The sequence below is a fragment of the Ochotona curzoniae genome, unplaced genomic scaffold (genome assembly GCF_017591425.1).
Source record: "Ochotona curzoniae isolate NIBS_2020 unplaced genomic scaffold, NIBS_Ocur_1.0 contig_2754, whole genome shotgun sequence".
Lineage (NCBI taxonomy): Eukaryota > Metazoa > Chordata > Mammalia > Lagomorpha > Ochotonidae > Ochotona > Ochotona curzoniae.
Genome location: NW_024465582.1, coordinates 8,514,846 through 8,531,599, shown reverse-complemented (window position 1 = coordinate 8,531,599; position 16,754 = coordinate 8,514,846). Strand labels below are relative to the sequence as shown.

At 37.9% G+C, this 16,754-nt stretch overlaps 1 protein-coding gene across 1 annotated transcript; it reads right to left on the bottom strand.

Moving 5' to 3' along the window:
* Nucleotides 1-12,509: 12,509 nt before the first annotated feature.
* LOC121154626 (glycerol kinase-like) lies at nt 12,510-14,340 on the bottom strand. The gene has a single exon (XM_040977650.1). The coding sequence runs from the start codon at nt 14,338-14,340 to the stop codon at nt 12,679-12,681; it is 1,662 nt and encodes a 553-aa protein (XP_040833584.1). The 3' UTR covers nt 12,510-12,678.
* Between the last annotated feature and the right edge of the window lie 2,414 nt (nt 14,341-16,754).

Below are 16,754 nucleotides of genomic sequence, written 5' to 3'. Positions count from 1 at the left end.
TTAGATTTACAGTTTAGAAAAATTTTCCTTGTTTTATTTATTTTTAATCTATGGACATATTGACCATTTACACAAATAGAAATTGCATGATCTGAGAACAAAATGTTTCCTTAATTTTATATAATAAAGCTCCCCAGATCTAACTAACATGAACTACGAATTATAACAATAATGGATTACTTCTAAGCATCTGCTACTGAGTCTGAATAAAGTAGAAAAACGGCGCATCTTAAGTTTGGAAATAATGTTTCCATTTTGATATTTAAGATTGTGTTAATGGAAACATTTGAAGTATTATGTTTTTCTATCAATGGTGAAGCTAAACCATAAACTCATTGTGATAAGTATGGATTGAATTCTACTTTTTTATTCTTTTATTTTATTATAAAAGTTTTAATGATTTGAGCAAATTAAGACTCCATACTTTAGTCTCTTGTTAACCAGTATTAAGAGAAAATTTTCAAAGAACTTAATGAACCAAGAGCTCTATGTAAATTTTCTTAGAGTTTAGTGTTCAGCCTTCACTTGTCATAAGTAATAAATAACTATGAACTCGCCATATACTTCGGTACTTTTTGGAAGACATTGCCGATATTTTAGACGCAAAAATACTGCTTTCAAATCAATTAATCATTCCTAATAGCTTTAGCCAGATTCTTACAAAGTGATGAGAACTAAACAAAATGAAATATTAATAGCATGACAATATTTTATTCAACATACTTCTTGGAATTTAGTAATTAAAAGTATCTTTTTCAAATACTGAAAAATTAATCATTTTGTTTAAAAAAATCAATAAGGAGCTATTGTGAAAAAATTCTTCTTATGCAGATCCATGCAGATTTAAGGAAGTGGATAAAGCAATGTCTGTAAGAAAAGAAAACATTGTGACTTTCCCATAATATGATGCAAAAAAGAGCTTATGAGAAATATAAACATGCATGCAAGCATGTATCTTATTGAAGAATATTTGGATTAAAAAAGAAGACTTTTTGAAATAAGGATTTAGATTTTGATGTGCTTTAAATAGGTCTTGGATTTTTAAAATGCATTAGATATTTTCCTACAAACAGAAGATTCAACTACAAATTTATTTATGGCTTTTGTTTTGTACCTAATCCCAGTCTAGTCTTCAAAGATGTCATTTTCTTGAAGCTGAATCACTTACGTGACTACACTTGAGCAGGCATGAGCAGATAGCAACAGGGCACAGTATTAGAGATAACTTACTGCCCGAGTTAGAAACTCAGCATGTGGACATGGACCCTTTGCGCCATTCACTTTACCCAGAATCTTGTTAGGTTGGGAGAGGAATATTGAGTCCACTATTTTCAGCAAGGCAGAAGCTTGATATACAATTTTTCATTGCTCTGGTTGTTCTTACAGAAATGTATGCACATGTGGACTTGTAATCTTTTTGGTTTTAGGTACATGTCTAGAAAATTGAACATCTTGACAGACTCATTACAAAGCAGTCAGGGACTCCCTGTGTGTGGAGCACAGTGCAGGGACATACTAACTCCAACATTTATAGGGCTTTTTAAAAATATATATTTTGTGAACAGTTCTTGATTAGCTATTCCTCAATTTGGAGTCCCAAAGGATTGACTTCCATGATTCAAACTAAAAATATACTTAGATACATTATTGAATGGACTTACTTTGCATTCAATTTCAGAAACAGAATAAATCTATGAACAATTCTTAGCAGATGGATAACCCTGATGCAAATTCTTTTTTGTTACCTTTAAAAATAAAGCATATTAAATATTATAGAAGGCGATAAACTTACTTGAACTCTTATTTTCTACTTATTTTGCAGAACTGAAATATATTTTCAACACCAGATTAGAAATTTCATAACTATTACAGCCTAAAGTGTCTCACAACTTTTTGAAGGTAAGAACAGAATACAACCTGGTCACTGTTTCAAAAACACCAAATACAGAATTAATCAGCAGCATATCTCATACAACTTTGCTAGTTTATCTAAATGTTTGTCCCTACCTAGGCATGTGCTGAAGAAAATTTCAGGCAGTGGTTCTTCTTCCTTCCTTACATTTGTCTTCTAATTTGAGTTTATGGAACGGAAAGATTGCATTCATGAACACCAAAGTCACATCAAAACACATTTCAGTAATAATTCTTTTTAAATTCTTAGGTGAAAGTAAATGGAGAAAATGGACATTCAAGGCCTCTTGAAATTACATCCTATGAGAAAGGCAAGTGCCACTTATAGATTACTCTGTGTGTGTGTGTGTGTGTGTGTGTGTGTGTGTGTGTGTGTTTATGTTATGATTTCATCTTACTCCCTGGGAATGCTAGTTTTTACTGTAAGAAAATAGGCCATAATAGTTAGTGTCACTCTAATAATTCCTTCAAAGCTATTTTCCTATCTCAAAAAAACATCAGGCTCTTACGCTAAGTGACCTAACTGGCATTTTCAAAATGTCATTTCAAATACCTTAGTTTTAAGCAAAATTTCATACATTCCAGCATTTATAAATTGAGCAAATATTCTATTTATAGATGTTAGGTAAGAAAATATGCCACACACTGAATGGCTTGAAGGAAAAAAAGTAAGTCCTGCTGATAACTCATTATCTATGAAATTTAAGTTTCATTTGAGAGTTAAAATCTACACATTCTAAGTTACAAGAAATAAAGATAAGGGAAAATGTGTGACCTTTTCTATCAGAGACTGAGGTATATTGCTATAAAAGATCACAGAATGTGTTGAAAATCTGTCCATAATGAACCGCACTTGATGTGTTTTATAGCTAGGGGGAATGATAGAAGTGGCCAGCGGAACTGCAGAGAAAAAAGGACAGAAGCAGAGGCGATGATAAAGCAAAATGCAAAGCTGGGTTACTTAATACAAGTTATAGTGTTCACATGGCCAAATGACTGTGTCAACTGGAGAAACTGGAATGAACGTTTGAATGGAACTTGTTCTTTAACCAATGGCATCAATTTAATTTGCCAATGGGAAAATGGTCATTGTAAGAATTTTCTAACAAAGACATTTTTCATTGCTGTCTGTCAGAATAGGCATACTAAATGAAAAGTCTTACATTATGATTGGCAACATTTAGTATGATTATTTGAATCATTTTTAGAATAGGCCTAAATCAGAAATATATCTTGAAATTGTCTTTAAAAGGCTGCAGGTGATACACAATTCAAATTTGATTATTAGAATCACATAATTTTTCATCTTATTCCAATATAAATGAATCGGCAAGAGAAATGTTATTTTGCACACTTCTCACTCACATGGATTTATGATTAATTGAATAAATATGTGTTTTATATAATCATCTTTTAACATAAAATATCTTACCTAAAATAATGTAAATACCGAAGACCAACTTGAGGACTTATTGTGACTATCATTACTTTTTGATAATTTATAAAAGGAGTATCTTCAAGCCTCCTGTTTCATTATATATTCATCAACATTCAAATATAATGTCAAAAATGACCTGCATACATCCTAAAGATTCAATGATTTGGAGATGTGACAGATATCAAGGAATATTTCTTCTCATATGGCCTGCGTTTATTTCTATTTTGTCATATTTGTCTTCTAAGTATAGTTCGTGGATAGCTATATTTCTGTATTCATGTACTTATAAAAAACTTTTCAGAAAAAGAAAGCTATTAAGTTTTAGGGTTTTCATTTGCAATGCGTTTTCTCCCGTGACATTAATCATTTTCTTTCTCAACAATTATTATTAACAGTAATTAAAAATAAACCCCACCTAAGGGAAATATTCTGTGACACGAATTCTAAGCTTTCATTCCATTGATTTGTGGCTCTTGCAACAAATGTCTGTTTTCAATTCATTCATCCAAAAATACCGGGGTGAAATTCTTGTGCTTTTTTATGATGATTTTTCTCAAATAGCTTTGATGATCCATTCCATAAGCCATTGAAATTATATTTGATATGAAAACAATGATTTCCTCTTGATAACATATTTTCCTATATCATGCTTCAAATGTTAAATCTATAGTTACAGATTTTAAGAAGAAATGAGTTGACATGATTTTCATTATTCAAAAGCCAACTTAGAAAATTGTTTTTCCAGAATGTGAACAACGAATAAATATCTCAAATGAATTGATAAACGATAGAAATGATCAGTGAGACTGTAAATCTATGATTTTTATTATTGATGATATCTTTTTAATCAGAGAAAATGAAGCAATGCTAAAATCAAACACTTACCAAAAATCTTGTACAATTGAAATTGAATTATTAATGGGACCTCACTATGGTGTGCTGTGTCCCTATTACCTCCCATGTAGACCAAACAGGCAGAGGCCCAAGGGTGATCTACCACAAATTAAGCTGGAGAAAGAGGGAGAAAGACAGACAGAACAGGACAGATATATGGAGAGAGAATGAGAAAGAAAAAAGCTTGCACCACTGCTTTAATCCTCAAACTCTTTAATATCCAGTGTCAGCGGCTGGGAAAAGGCAAAAGCAAGGAGCCTGGAACTCAATCCAGGTCATCCACAAGGTGGAAGGAATCCCCACATCTGACGTATCCTCATGCCTCCCAGGGTCCACATTAGCCGGAAGCTGGAATAAGAAACCAAAGGTAGGAATCAAATCCAGGTAATGTGATGCAGACAGGCTATGGAGCCTCATCCATTAAGCTAAATGGCCACTCCCAGGCTTTCCTTGTAATCAATGCTTGGAAAATGGTTTTTGCCAATATTGGATTTTAGATGAAGTCTAAAGATTTTGCCAACTGAGTGGCATCATTCTTATACCGAGGAGACTCTAGGAAATCTCCACTGAGTCTTCCTTTATTGCCCCTGCCTGGGTATCAAGTTTTATGGCACAAATTAATTGTACTATAAAGTGCTCATTGGAAGGTCACATTTTGAAGATAAAGGCTTGCTCGATATGCATATGCAGACAAAACCTTGTTCCATACCTGTCCTAATGAGTTTAATTCTCCATGTAATAATAGCAAGGTTATGGGATACTTAAGAAATGTAACAACATGAAAAGAATAAAATTAACCTTCAGAAAAGCTTATATAAGAAATAGCTCATTCATAAACTCTTTAATATTCACATTTTGGATGTCCTCTAGTACTATTCCAATAGATGAATCCAGTAGGTACAGTAAAATGCTACACCTGTACACTTACTTACGAAAAATGTGCAAGCCAATAAAAGGTCCTAAAAATATCTAGCATTGATTACACTTTAAAAAGCAATCTAATAGAGAACATTACAATTCATGAATATGAAGAACAGAATAGTTATTTGGGAGATAAATGTTATGGAAGTTTTTACATTCTAAATAAACAATGTAATGTAGATACTGTGGCCAGAATGTTAAAGAGTTTTACAGTCTATCAGTGGGAGAGCATGAAAAGAATAAGTGATGGGCCTGGCACGATAGCCTAGTGACTGAAGTTCTAAACTTGCATGCACCAGGATCCTATGTGAGTGCCAGTTCATGTCCAGGTTGCTCCACTTCCCATCTAACTCCCTGCTTGTGGTCTGGGAAAGCAGTCAAGGCAGGCCCGAAGCCTTGGGGTCCTCCGCCCACATGGGAGGCCTGGAAAAAGCTCCTGGCTCCTGGCGCATCTCTCCTTCTCTATAAATCTGACTTTCCTAGCAAAAGAAAGAAATCTTTAATAATAAGTGGCAATAATAAGTGGTAACAGTCATTCAAGGGAACAGGAGAATACAAAAGACATAAGAATTATTTTGAGCATCAGAAAAATATAGAACTGCCAGAGTGTAAAACATAACAGGACATTTTCTCAAACACACACACACACACACACACACACACACACACACACACACACACACACACACACAGTAATACAAATGTATACACACAATATTCACAGTCAAGTGCCTAGGACTGGTTCCAAAGCAACAAAGAGACAAAAAATCTTTTTTATTTACTTTTTACTTTTAAAGACTTATTTGAAAGGCAGAGCTGCACAGAGAAATGTCCCATCTGGTATTTTAGTCTGTAAATGTCAGCCGTGGCCAAGGCCGGGACAGATCAAAGCCAGGACTAGGCACTTCCACATCTCTCATGCAAGTGCAGGACCCCACGCACTTGGATAGTCTTTTGATGCTAAGCCAGGTTTATTAGCAAGGAGCTTGATCAGAAGTCGAGCAATCAGGACAGCCACCGGTGCCCATACGGGATGACTGGGCTGCACGTGACGGCTTCAGCTGCCTGTTACCCACTCTAAATGTAAGATGAATAAGTAGCCCCACGAATAGCCCCAATTCCTTTCTGTGTAAAACTGTGCAAAAAGTACAAGAAAATGGAAGAGAGAGTTACAAAGTCATTGGCAAATTACAATCAAGAACTAATAATATCTACATGGTTTAGTAATTAAGGCCAAATTATTATGTAACTAAAACCAAATGAAATAGGGATATAAAAATTCTGAATTGCTATTTAAATATCAGATAGTTAAACCTCTGAATTATATACAAATTAAAATGTATATATGAACTATGAAATAAAAATTGTTATTTCCATAAATCTAACATAAAAGAATTAATAGGAAAAATTCCACACAGTAAATCTGAGGCATTTACTCTATAAGCTTCCACATTCTTTTAATGAAATTATTTGTTGATTAAAGCATCCCATCCTTAGAATATGTTATTTGAAAGGGCCATGGTGGAGAAGACACAGATGACATTGTTCATAATTGTAAAGCCATTAACTAAAGATGGGTGGCAACTGCTTTGAGCTCAAATATATTTACCTCTGTCTCAATAATTTTCTTGAGATCTAACTGTATTGCATTCAAATGAGTGTATTCCATGAGCCACTAGGCACATACTGGTTGTATGACCAACAACAAAGGGGAAGAACGGTCAGAGCCTTTGATATCTTGTCTGTGCACTAAAGATAACGTATGTAGGACCTGTTGCTAATTATCATCTATCAAGTAGCTAAACGTGGAAGTAGACTTACACAGCAAGAATCCCGGAAAATACTTCAGGCAGGATGTCTACAACTCTTGGAATAGTATACATCACCCTTTCATAACTAGTGGAATCAAAATGTCTGTGAAAATTTCATATCTCAAGGCCAGCACAGTAGCCTAGTGGCTAAAGTCCTCTTCTTGCACGTGTCAGGTTCCTATACAGGTACTGATTTGTGTCCTGGCCGCTCCACTTTCCAACCAGCTCCCTGCTTGTGGCCTGGGAAAGCGGTCAAGGATGGCCCAAGGTCTTTGGACTGGGCATCCACCAAATTGAACACTTTTTAGAAGGAATGGGGGCACTATTACTAATGTTGCTGAAGCCACAGGCATAAACCAAGTATTGAGATTCATATCAAACCAACTATAACTTTCTGAGTCCTGTAGAAATATTTTATGTGAACAAATAAATCAGGGGAACTGGAGTGCACAAAATTAAATTCTTCGGGGTCACAAGGAAAGCACTGCAGTTTTTCTTCCAGTAAAGCCCGGTACGAGTTCTGGAAGGACTGAGAAGTTACATAAGGCCTTATCCCTGTTTCTTGAAATGCTGGGCACATGAAGAGTCATGGAGTAAGGGTCCCTGTGGACAAAGAGAACAGAAACAGCAAGCATCCACATCACATTCAGAGCATCACAGGCCTAGAGGCAGGATCACACTGCCCATATCTAAATATAAACTAAAAAGTAAACCAAATTTTTTTAAAGATTTATTTTTATTATTTTTTTATTGGAAAGGCGGATATACAGATAGGAGAGACAGAGAGGAAGATCTTCCGTCCGATGATTCACTCCCCAAGTGAGCGCAACGGCCGATGCTATGCCGATCCAAAGCCAGGAGCCTCTTCCAGGTCTCCCACGCGGGTGCAGGGTCCCAAAGCTTTGGGCGGTCCTCGACTGCTTTCCCGGGCCACAGGCAGGGAGCTGGAAGGGAAGCGGGGCTGCCGGGATAGAACCGGCACCCATATGGGATCCTGGGCGTGTAAGGCGAGGACCTTAACCACTGCGCCACCGCGCCGGGCCCACCAAATTTTTTAAATTGGGTGTTTTTTGAAAGAGTTTGCATAATACTAGTATACATTTTTCTAGACCGTGTGGTGAATCCCAACGCTGTTTCATTTTCCCCTCAGGTATCCGTGCTGGAAAGCTGTCTGCCATGCATCTCCTGTACTCTGCTCATCTTTGAGACAAAGGATCTGTGTGTTTTGTGGTTGACATTTTTGCCATGGACATTTCTTTAACAGTCAGCTGTGGAATGTAGAGACAAAGCAGGGATTTTGCTCCATTAGCATAAAGATGAAGTCTCCCTGATGGAACACTTACAGCAGGTGTGCTGGTGGCTGCTTGACAATATTGGGACTTCTCTACGTCCGGATTCCATGGTTATGACATCAACTCTGTATGTGTGCTCAGTATCCTCCAGGCTCTCTGAACTACCCACCGCCAACCCTCCAGGACCAGAAGAGAGGTAAGTCAACACAAACCAGGAGCTCCTGCTTCTTGTCATGGTTAATAGGTCCTTTCTCTTTACCCAGCAGTCTCAGATCTTCTTTCAGAATACGAAAACTCTGGCAAGCAGAATAAGTCAGCTTACTAGCAGAGTACATACTATATCTTTTGCAGAGGGAAGTAAGATGCTGATTTGTGTAAAAGCAAAAAGCATCCACAACCAACTTTTGAGCCTTGGACACTTACACACACACACACACATTTGTGAGGCAAAGAGTTGCTTCCAACAGATTTAAAAATAAAACTAAGTCCTCTAGGTAAGAAATAAAATGTTGTGTTTTAAATGTAGCTACCTGCATTATGTTATTCTAATCATTTTTTTCCTATTATCTGAAAAGTTTTCCTAATACAATGAACTATGTTTTTCAAGACATATTTCTTTAAAGGCATGAATTGCATTGCTTTCTTGTTCTTGACATTGAGATCTCTGTGTATGGCTACATAAATAGTTCAATGAAAACTGAATCGATTTTATATAGAATAATTAATGCATAAGAATAATAGCATTCTCCTATGAGAATGATTATTCATGTGCAGTACTGTGTTTCAGGGTAATATTCTGAGTTGGCATGGCAGCTGGTAGGGTTGTTCCTTCAGGGAGTTGTGCTAACAGTTGTGGTCTTTGGATATCACGTTCCCCAGTCTTGTCTCTCAGAGTCTGCATCACTCCTAAGTTTTCCACTAGAGGAAAGACAAAATGGTAAGAGGACTAGGGGCCTGCATCTTCGTGTCTGTACCATACTCCCTGATTGAAAACTGTGCAAAATGCCTTTGCTTCAGTTGGAACTTATGGAGCTTTCTTTGAGTAAAGAACTTAGGGAACAGAGAAGTTCATTTTCAGTTTAAACACAGGAGTATTCTTATTTTTACATTGAACATGCAAGTGTGTATTGTTTCATATTATAAAAAGCTAAACCAAAGTTATTTAAGCTATATTAACAGTTGGCACATTTTTCGGTTATGGTATCTGATGCCGTACATCTAAGTGACTCTAATTACAGCGTTTGTGTTTTGTTGGATATAATTTAAAATGTGATACAGAGACTGTGTCTGTAGTATTCCAGCTGGCGCTTGTCTGAGGAAGAACCTATGATATTGAATTTTAAAACTTCTGAGTCCTAAGCGTAGATACAATCTGTAAAGACTGGAATGATTGACAAATCCATTTCATTGATCTCAAATGGAGAGGTATTGAATAAGTGACACTTGGAAAATGATACAGGTACTTTTCCAAATGCTTTCGCGATATCTTTTAAGGAAAGAGTGCAGATGTAATTACCTACCTCAATTCTGAATACAGGATTCAATTGGCTTCAACAGAAGCAATCACAAGCATGAAGGAAGTTTCTTTAAAACACAACCAAGAAAAGCAGTTACAGAGGACCTGGCACAATAAGCTCATGGCTGGATTCCATACGGATGCCTTTTCATGTCCTGGCTGCTCCACTTCCCATCCAGCTACCTGTGATTGGCCTGGGAAATGAGCAGAGAATGGCCTGGGCCATTGAGGCACTGCACCTCCATGGGAGACCTCAAAGAAGCTCTTGGCTCCTGGCTTCAGATCAGCTTAACACTGGCCATTATGGCCACTTAGGGAGTGAGTGAACCAGCAGACGGAGGCTCTATCTCTCTAAATTTTGCTTTTCTCTTTATAGCTACCATTGCAATAGGAACAACCAAATATTTTTTAGTTAGTTATAAAATAAAATGTTCATAATGCACAAATGGAAAATGAGTGCCCATTTATATGCTTATTGAATTTAAACATTTGACAAGAATCATACAAGGAATGCTCAATTGTATGCTATAATTTCAGATAATGTATAATCATATATTTTAAAATTTAGAATAATTTTGATATTTATAAATTCTGTTTGTCTTCAGAGAACAGCTAAAATATCATGTGACATGCACACACTATATCAAGATAGCAAATGCCGAACAAAAATTTATCAATGACAGGATACATAATAGAAAGTTATAAATGTTAATGTACATTTACTATATTGTATTTAAGAGAGTTCACAATCAAATTGATTACATTGTATTTTAGAGAAGATAAAAGGCAGACAATGTCAATTCTGTGAATCACATTTGCTGTATGGACACAACATCAGTTAACATGGAAAGTACAAATATTCCTAAAATAGACACTTTTACAATGTATCTTCACTGAACCTTCATAGATTTGCAATTATCCACTATTGTATAATTAATGATTGACCCACAATATGGTACTTATCAATGTGATTGTGATAAGCAGGTTTTTTTTCTTAAATTAATTAAGTGTATATAATGCTATCATGTTAAAATATCTTCAGAGAATTTTTGTTTCAGTGATTGGGATAAGAAAGAGGGTGGCTGTAACAAATTACACACACACACACACACACACACATATATATATATATATATTTAAAGATTTCTGTCCAGAGAGGAGGAGAGGTGGAGAGGAGGATCTTCCACCTGTTGATTGACTCCCCAAGCAGCTACAACAGCTGGAACTGAGCCAATCCAAAGCCAAGAGCCAGGAGCCTCTTCTGGGTCTCCGACTCAGATACAGGGTCCCAAGGCATTGGGCTGTCCTCTACTGCTTTCCCAGCCCATAAGCTGAATAGGAAGTGGGGCTGCTGGGATTAGAACTGGCACCCAGCATGTTCAAGCCCAGGACTTTAGCAATTAGGCTACTGAGCCAGGCCCCAACTTACATATTTTAAATACAAAGATCTGAAAGTTTCAAGCGATCTTTCTTAGTCTTTATTCTGTAAACCAGTTTACATGTTGAATTGTGCCTCACTAAAATGCACAACACAGCACAGTATAAATTTATTGCAAAGTAAAGTCGCTGTCAATTTAATTAGTCACTTTAAAATACAATTGAGGTAGATCTCAAGTCACTAGGACCAATCCCCTAATAAAAACATGGAATTTGTAGAGACAGTTGTACAAACACAAAGGAAGATATGCAGATACACTGGGAGAACATTTTGTGGGCAGTTGAAGGGGCTACTTCCAAAAACAAACAAACCCAACCCGAATGCCACCTTGACCTTGGATTTACAGCTTTCAAAACCATAAAACAATGTTCCTGTTTTTGACTAAGTCCAGCTGGTGTTATTTTGTCATGAAGCCTTACACACTAGCACAAATACTTCTCTTTGCCATGCTTTGATAGGATGCATCATCCTCTTAAGATAGGCTTCGGGAAACATTGGGCGTGTGTTGAGTCTTTGGGTGAACGGTGCTTTGCCCTGACCTTCAGCAGCTCTGCTGATTCGCTTCACAAGGACAAACGTTTTTGTTCATATATTCACTGATATAATCTAAGTAACCTGAAGGGTGTTTTTGGCATATGGTTGACACTCAATAAATATTTGTTGCATGAATGGCTGAATCCTCTTATGAGAGTTGAAAGGGCTCACCATTACTTCTCCCTGAGTGCACTGCTGTTCAACCGTATCACAAACAAGGCCAAGGGAGTACTTTCAGCAGATATTAAAGATTTCCTCAGCAAGTAATTCTGAATCCGCTCCATGAGGAGAGACAATAGAGTGAACTTCTAAATTACTGTATGAAAGAGAGTCCCAGGATTGTTTTGTGATGTTTTTACTTATACTTATCAATAATCTTTAGATTCATGTAAAATGGAATATTGAGAAATTGGTCCATAATGGAAGGCAGATTTGGACAGTTTCTGCAAGTATTTAAAACAAGATTAATTATTTAAAAGATGACCAAATTAATTATTTAAAAGATGACTGCTCGGTAGTTATCAGTAGATTTATGCAAAATTTCATACAAGAGGTACACATAGAATCAACCAAACTATTGCTACTTCATTCCAAAAGGAAAAATAAAAACACTTCATTTTGGCTCAATCACTAAGCACAAAACAGAAAAGACATCCATATGTTTCATTTCAAAAACTGGTTTATAATAAAGATATTAATAACAGTGATTAATTTAACTCTATTAAAAAACCATAAGATGATTCCACTGTGTTTTTCTGGTTCATTTTTATTTCAAATCACTGTTCTGCTTTAAAGTTCATACAGCAAGTAGCTTATAAATGAAATCCAGGTCTATTCATGGTGCGATCATATGAACCAGAAGCACCGGATTACAGATCACTACATACAACACTTGAATCTTGGGAATTCCCGAGTTCCTTTACTTACGGAATACCTGTAATGTACCTTGCTCCAATTAACATGACCATACTACTCACTATGAAAAAACTCAAGGACAAACTAGCAAAAATACTGGAGTCACCGCTTTCTGGAGAATCTGTTGTAGCCCAATCCTTAGATTTCATCACCGCCTTCTTCCACATGGTATAACGACTTTCACTGTCCGCCGCGTTGACCTGTGGTTCAAACCTCTCTGTCATAACGACAGATACATCTTTAGGTGGAAGACTCCAAACCCCAACGCCCTCAGCAGCCCCCGCAGCCATGGCAGCTCCCAGTGCAGTTGTTTCAGCCAGGGAGGGTTTGATTACCGGAATGGACAGGATGTCTGCTTGGAGCTGCATCAGAATTTTGTTGTTGGTCATGCCTCCATCCACCTGTAAGTGACTCAGAGGAATTCCACAGTCGCGGTTCATAGCATCCAAAATCTCTCTGGTTTGGAAACAAACAGCTTCTAATGCAGCAAAAGCAATATGACGTTTGTCCGTGAGCTGAGTGAGTCCACAGATTATCCCTCTTGCACTAGGCTCCCAATAAGGTGCATATAACCCTGAAAATGCTGGGATAAAATAGCAGCCATGAGAAGTGCCTACTTCCTTAGCGAGTTGTTCAATTTCTTCTACTTGCTTAATTATTCCAAGATTGTCTCTTAGCCATCGAATGAGAGCACCAGCTATTGCTACAGATCCTTCTAGTGCATAACACACTGGCTTGTCTCGGCCAAGCTTGTAAGCGACTGTCGTCAGAAGGCCATGTTCAGAAAATACACACTTGGGACCTGTGTTACATAGTAAGAAACATCCTGTCCCATAAGTGTTTTTAGCCTCACCATCCTGGAAGCATGTTTGCCCCACCAAAGCAGCAGACTGGTCACCCAAACAACCAGATATTGGCACACCCTCTAAGGTTCCAGCTTTCATGAGGCCATAGATCTCGGAAGAACTCCGGATTGCTGGGAGAATCTGCATCGGAATTTCGAAGAATTCACAGAGCTCGTCATCCCACTGCAAAGAATGGATGTTGAAAAGCATCGTCCTGCTGGCGTTTGTGACATCTGTGCAGTGGACACCTCCGTGGATGCCCCCCGTCAGGCTCCAGATAAGCCACGAATCAATGGTGCCAAAAAGAGCTCTTTTTTCTTCAACAGCCTCCTGAACCTTCCTCACATTGTCCAGAAGCCATCTTAGCTTCACCGCGCTGAAGTAAGTACTCAACGGAAGGCCTGTCTTGGACTTAACGAACTTATTATTTCCAGGAGCACTTTTACTAAGGTTCTCAACAATGGACTGGGTTCTTAGATCAAGCCATACCACGGCGTTGTAGAGTGGTTCTCCAGTGACCTTGTCCCAGACCACAGTGGTTTCCCTCTGGTTGCTGACACCGATAGCCTTTATGCTAGAAACATCGATGTTGAGCTGGCCGAGCTTCTCACACGTTTTCTCTATACACTCGTACACGGACTGTAGAATTTCTTTGGGGTCTTGTTCCACCCATCCTTCTCTTGGAAATTCTTGCTTGATTTCTACCTGGTGATGACTTAGTAGTTCTGCCGTTTTTGAATTAAAAACCAGAAAACGTGTCGAGCTGGTACCCTGGTCTACTGCCCCCACCAGTGGCCCCAAAACTCTTTTCTTGGTGGCTGCCATGAAATCTGGTCAGGTTGGCGGAGATCGGCACTGGTTTCCAGGGTGACAGCGTCGGACAGGGGAGGGGCCAACACGGGAGGGACGTTCTGAGCGTTGGGGGAGGGCGGCAGGTGCCTTGGCCCAACTGAAATACGTTAATTTAAAGTGCAGGTTTGAGGCTGTGCTGCTTGTGTGTCCCATTAAACTCTTACACATGTTCACTCTCTGGAAAACTTCAAAGCTGTATATATGTAAACAGCAGTACATGTTACTGTCAGCTCTCCTATAATCGTTAGATGTTAAAGTATTTAATTTGAATACATTTTTTAAAACAAAACCTTGGCTCATTCCAAAGTTCTGTCCCTGAAATGTCCATCACTTTCTTGCTAATCAAGTTAAAGGATGAGAACATTAACTTTGGATAGTACATATCTGTTCGTAGTCACTTTTTTTTTAAAGATACCTTCAAAAGGTATCTTCTGTGGGCCCAGTGCGGTGGTCTAGTAGCTGAAGTCTTACCCTTGAACACATCAGGGTCCAATATGGGCACCGGTTCTGATCCCAGCAGCCCAACCTCCCATCCAGCTCCCTGCCTGTGACCTGGGAAAGCAGTAGAGGACAGCCCAACGCCTTGGGACCCTGAACCCAAGAGGGAGGACTGGGAGAACCTTCTGGCTCCTGGCTTTGGATGGGCTCAGCTCTGACTGATGCAGCCACTTGGGGAGTGAATCAGTGCAAGGAAGATCTTCTCTCTGTCTCTCCTGCTCTCTCTGTATATCTGACTTTGCAACAAAAATAAATAAACCTAAAAAAAAAAAGATATCTTCCAAAGCAAAAATGTCTGCATTTCCTGGAAAGAATTTTTATTGGTGTCTGGTAGCCATGACCAATGTGGGATGAAAAACTGGAAGATTTTTCTTGTAAAATTTGGAATTGTCATAGTGCTCTAGCCCATTGTTGCTAGAAAGAACACTGTTATGATAAAATCAGTGAGAGTGACATAGGATTCCTGCCACATCACAGGGTCACTTAGAGCCAAAAATGCCCACATATCACTGTTCTCAAAGATACAGATGGGATAGTAGAAGCAAAGGAAGAAGTGGAAGAAAGGCTTTATCAAAGTCCTTCCCTATCAGAAGCATCACATACTTATTTTTTTCTGCGGGCTAATTTGTTGCTCTTTTTCTAATGGGAGCATTTTGCCTTCAACACTTCCTAAACATTTTTACTTTTACTTTGAAAAAAAAAAAACCTGTTTCTGCACATTGATTCATAGCCATCATGTCTACTCTACGATGTATTTTCTTGGCCCTTTCTTCCAAAATATATTAAATTTTATAATATTGTTCAAGGATGCTTCCGAAAGTTATGAAAAATAGAACTTGATTCCCAATTTCCATGTACATTTTGAAACTCTGACATAACCCCTGATTGTTACTTAAGATAACTGCTTTATATCTTAGCAGTGCCATTCGCTGACTAAATTCCTGGTGTTCTCAGAAACAACATATCTCTTATAATTGTGCAAAATAATTCCCAAATGTCATGTACATGATCTCTATGTCATGCCATCTTGTTGTGGTGACATATGTTAGACGGTTCACACGTGTATGTGACGTGAAAGCACGCAGTTGTACACAGGCACAGAAAGTGAAATAGCTTGATATATACACGGTGATGAGTGTGAAAAAGACACTGTTTCTTGGCTTCATGCCTGTGGCTTTATCATCACTAGGTTTTAGAGTCTCATTATTTTCTAACAGAAATGTGTGTGATAATATTCCCTTGGGTCTCAAAGAAAATTAAGCAAATAATTTCTTTAAAATTACTTTTTCCACATATATATACGGTACTTTGAAACATCTTTGGTATAGCAAAAAGACAAGTTTCTAGTTCTCGAAAAGAACATGCTTGAGTTTTTAAGTAATCACAGTAATGTTATGATCATACCAACTCATGGAATTATGACGACAAATAGAAAGCTCAACTACAATCCTTCTGTTATTAACTGTGACTCAGAATGTGCAGATTGAGACCGGAAATGTCATCCACACAAGTCTTCAAAGGAAGGAATTTCAAATCTGTCGAATATTCAGTCTATACCATTTATAAGCTAACAAAGTTCTATCATATCACAGAAGTAGCAGAGGACTCCAGATAGCTGCAGGCAAGACTAAGATGTTTATGTAAAACCATTTACTTCTCTATTTGAAAGATAATTTTACGGAGAGTAGGAGAGATAAGGAGAACTTCAACCAGCTGATTCACTCTCCAAACAGCTGTCTTGGCCAAAATGGAGAATGCCAAAGCCGGGGGCCTGGAACTTCATTCAGCTCTCCTCTGCAGGTGACAGGAGCCAGGTCCTCATGCCATCGACTGCTGCCTTCCTAAACAAACTAGCAGGGAGCTGGAATGGAAGTGGAGCAGCCTGGATT

Excerpts from the sequence above, each read along its gene's own strand:
- LOC121154626 (XM_040977650.1), bottom strand. The coding sequence starts at position 14,340 with ATGGCAGCCACCAAGAAAAGAGTTTTGGGGCCACTGGTGGGGGCAGTA.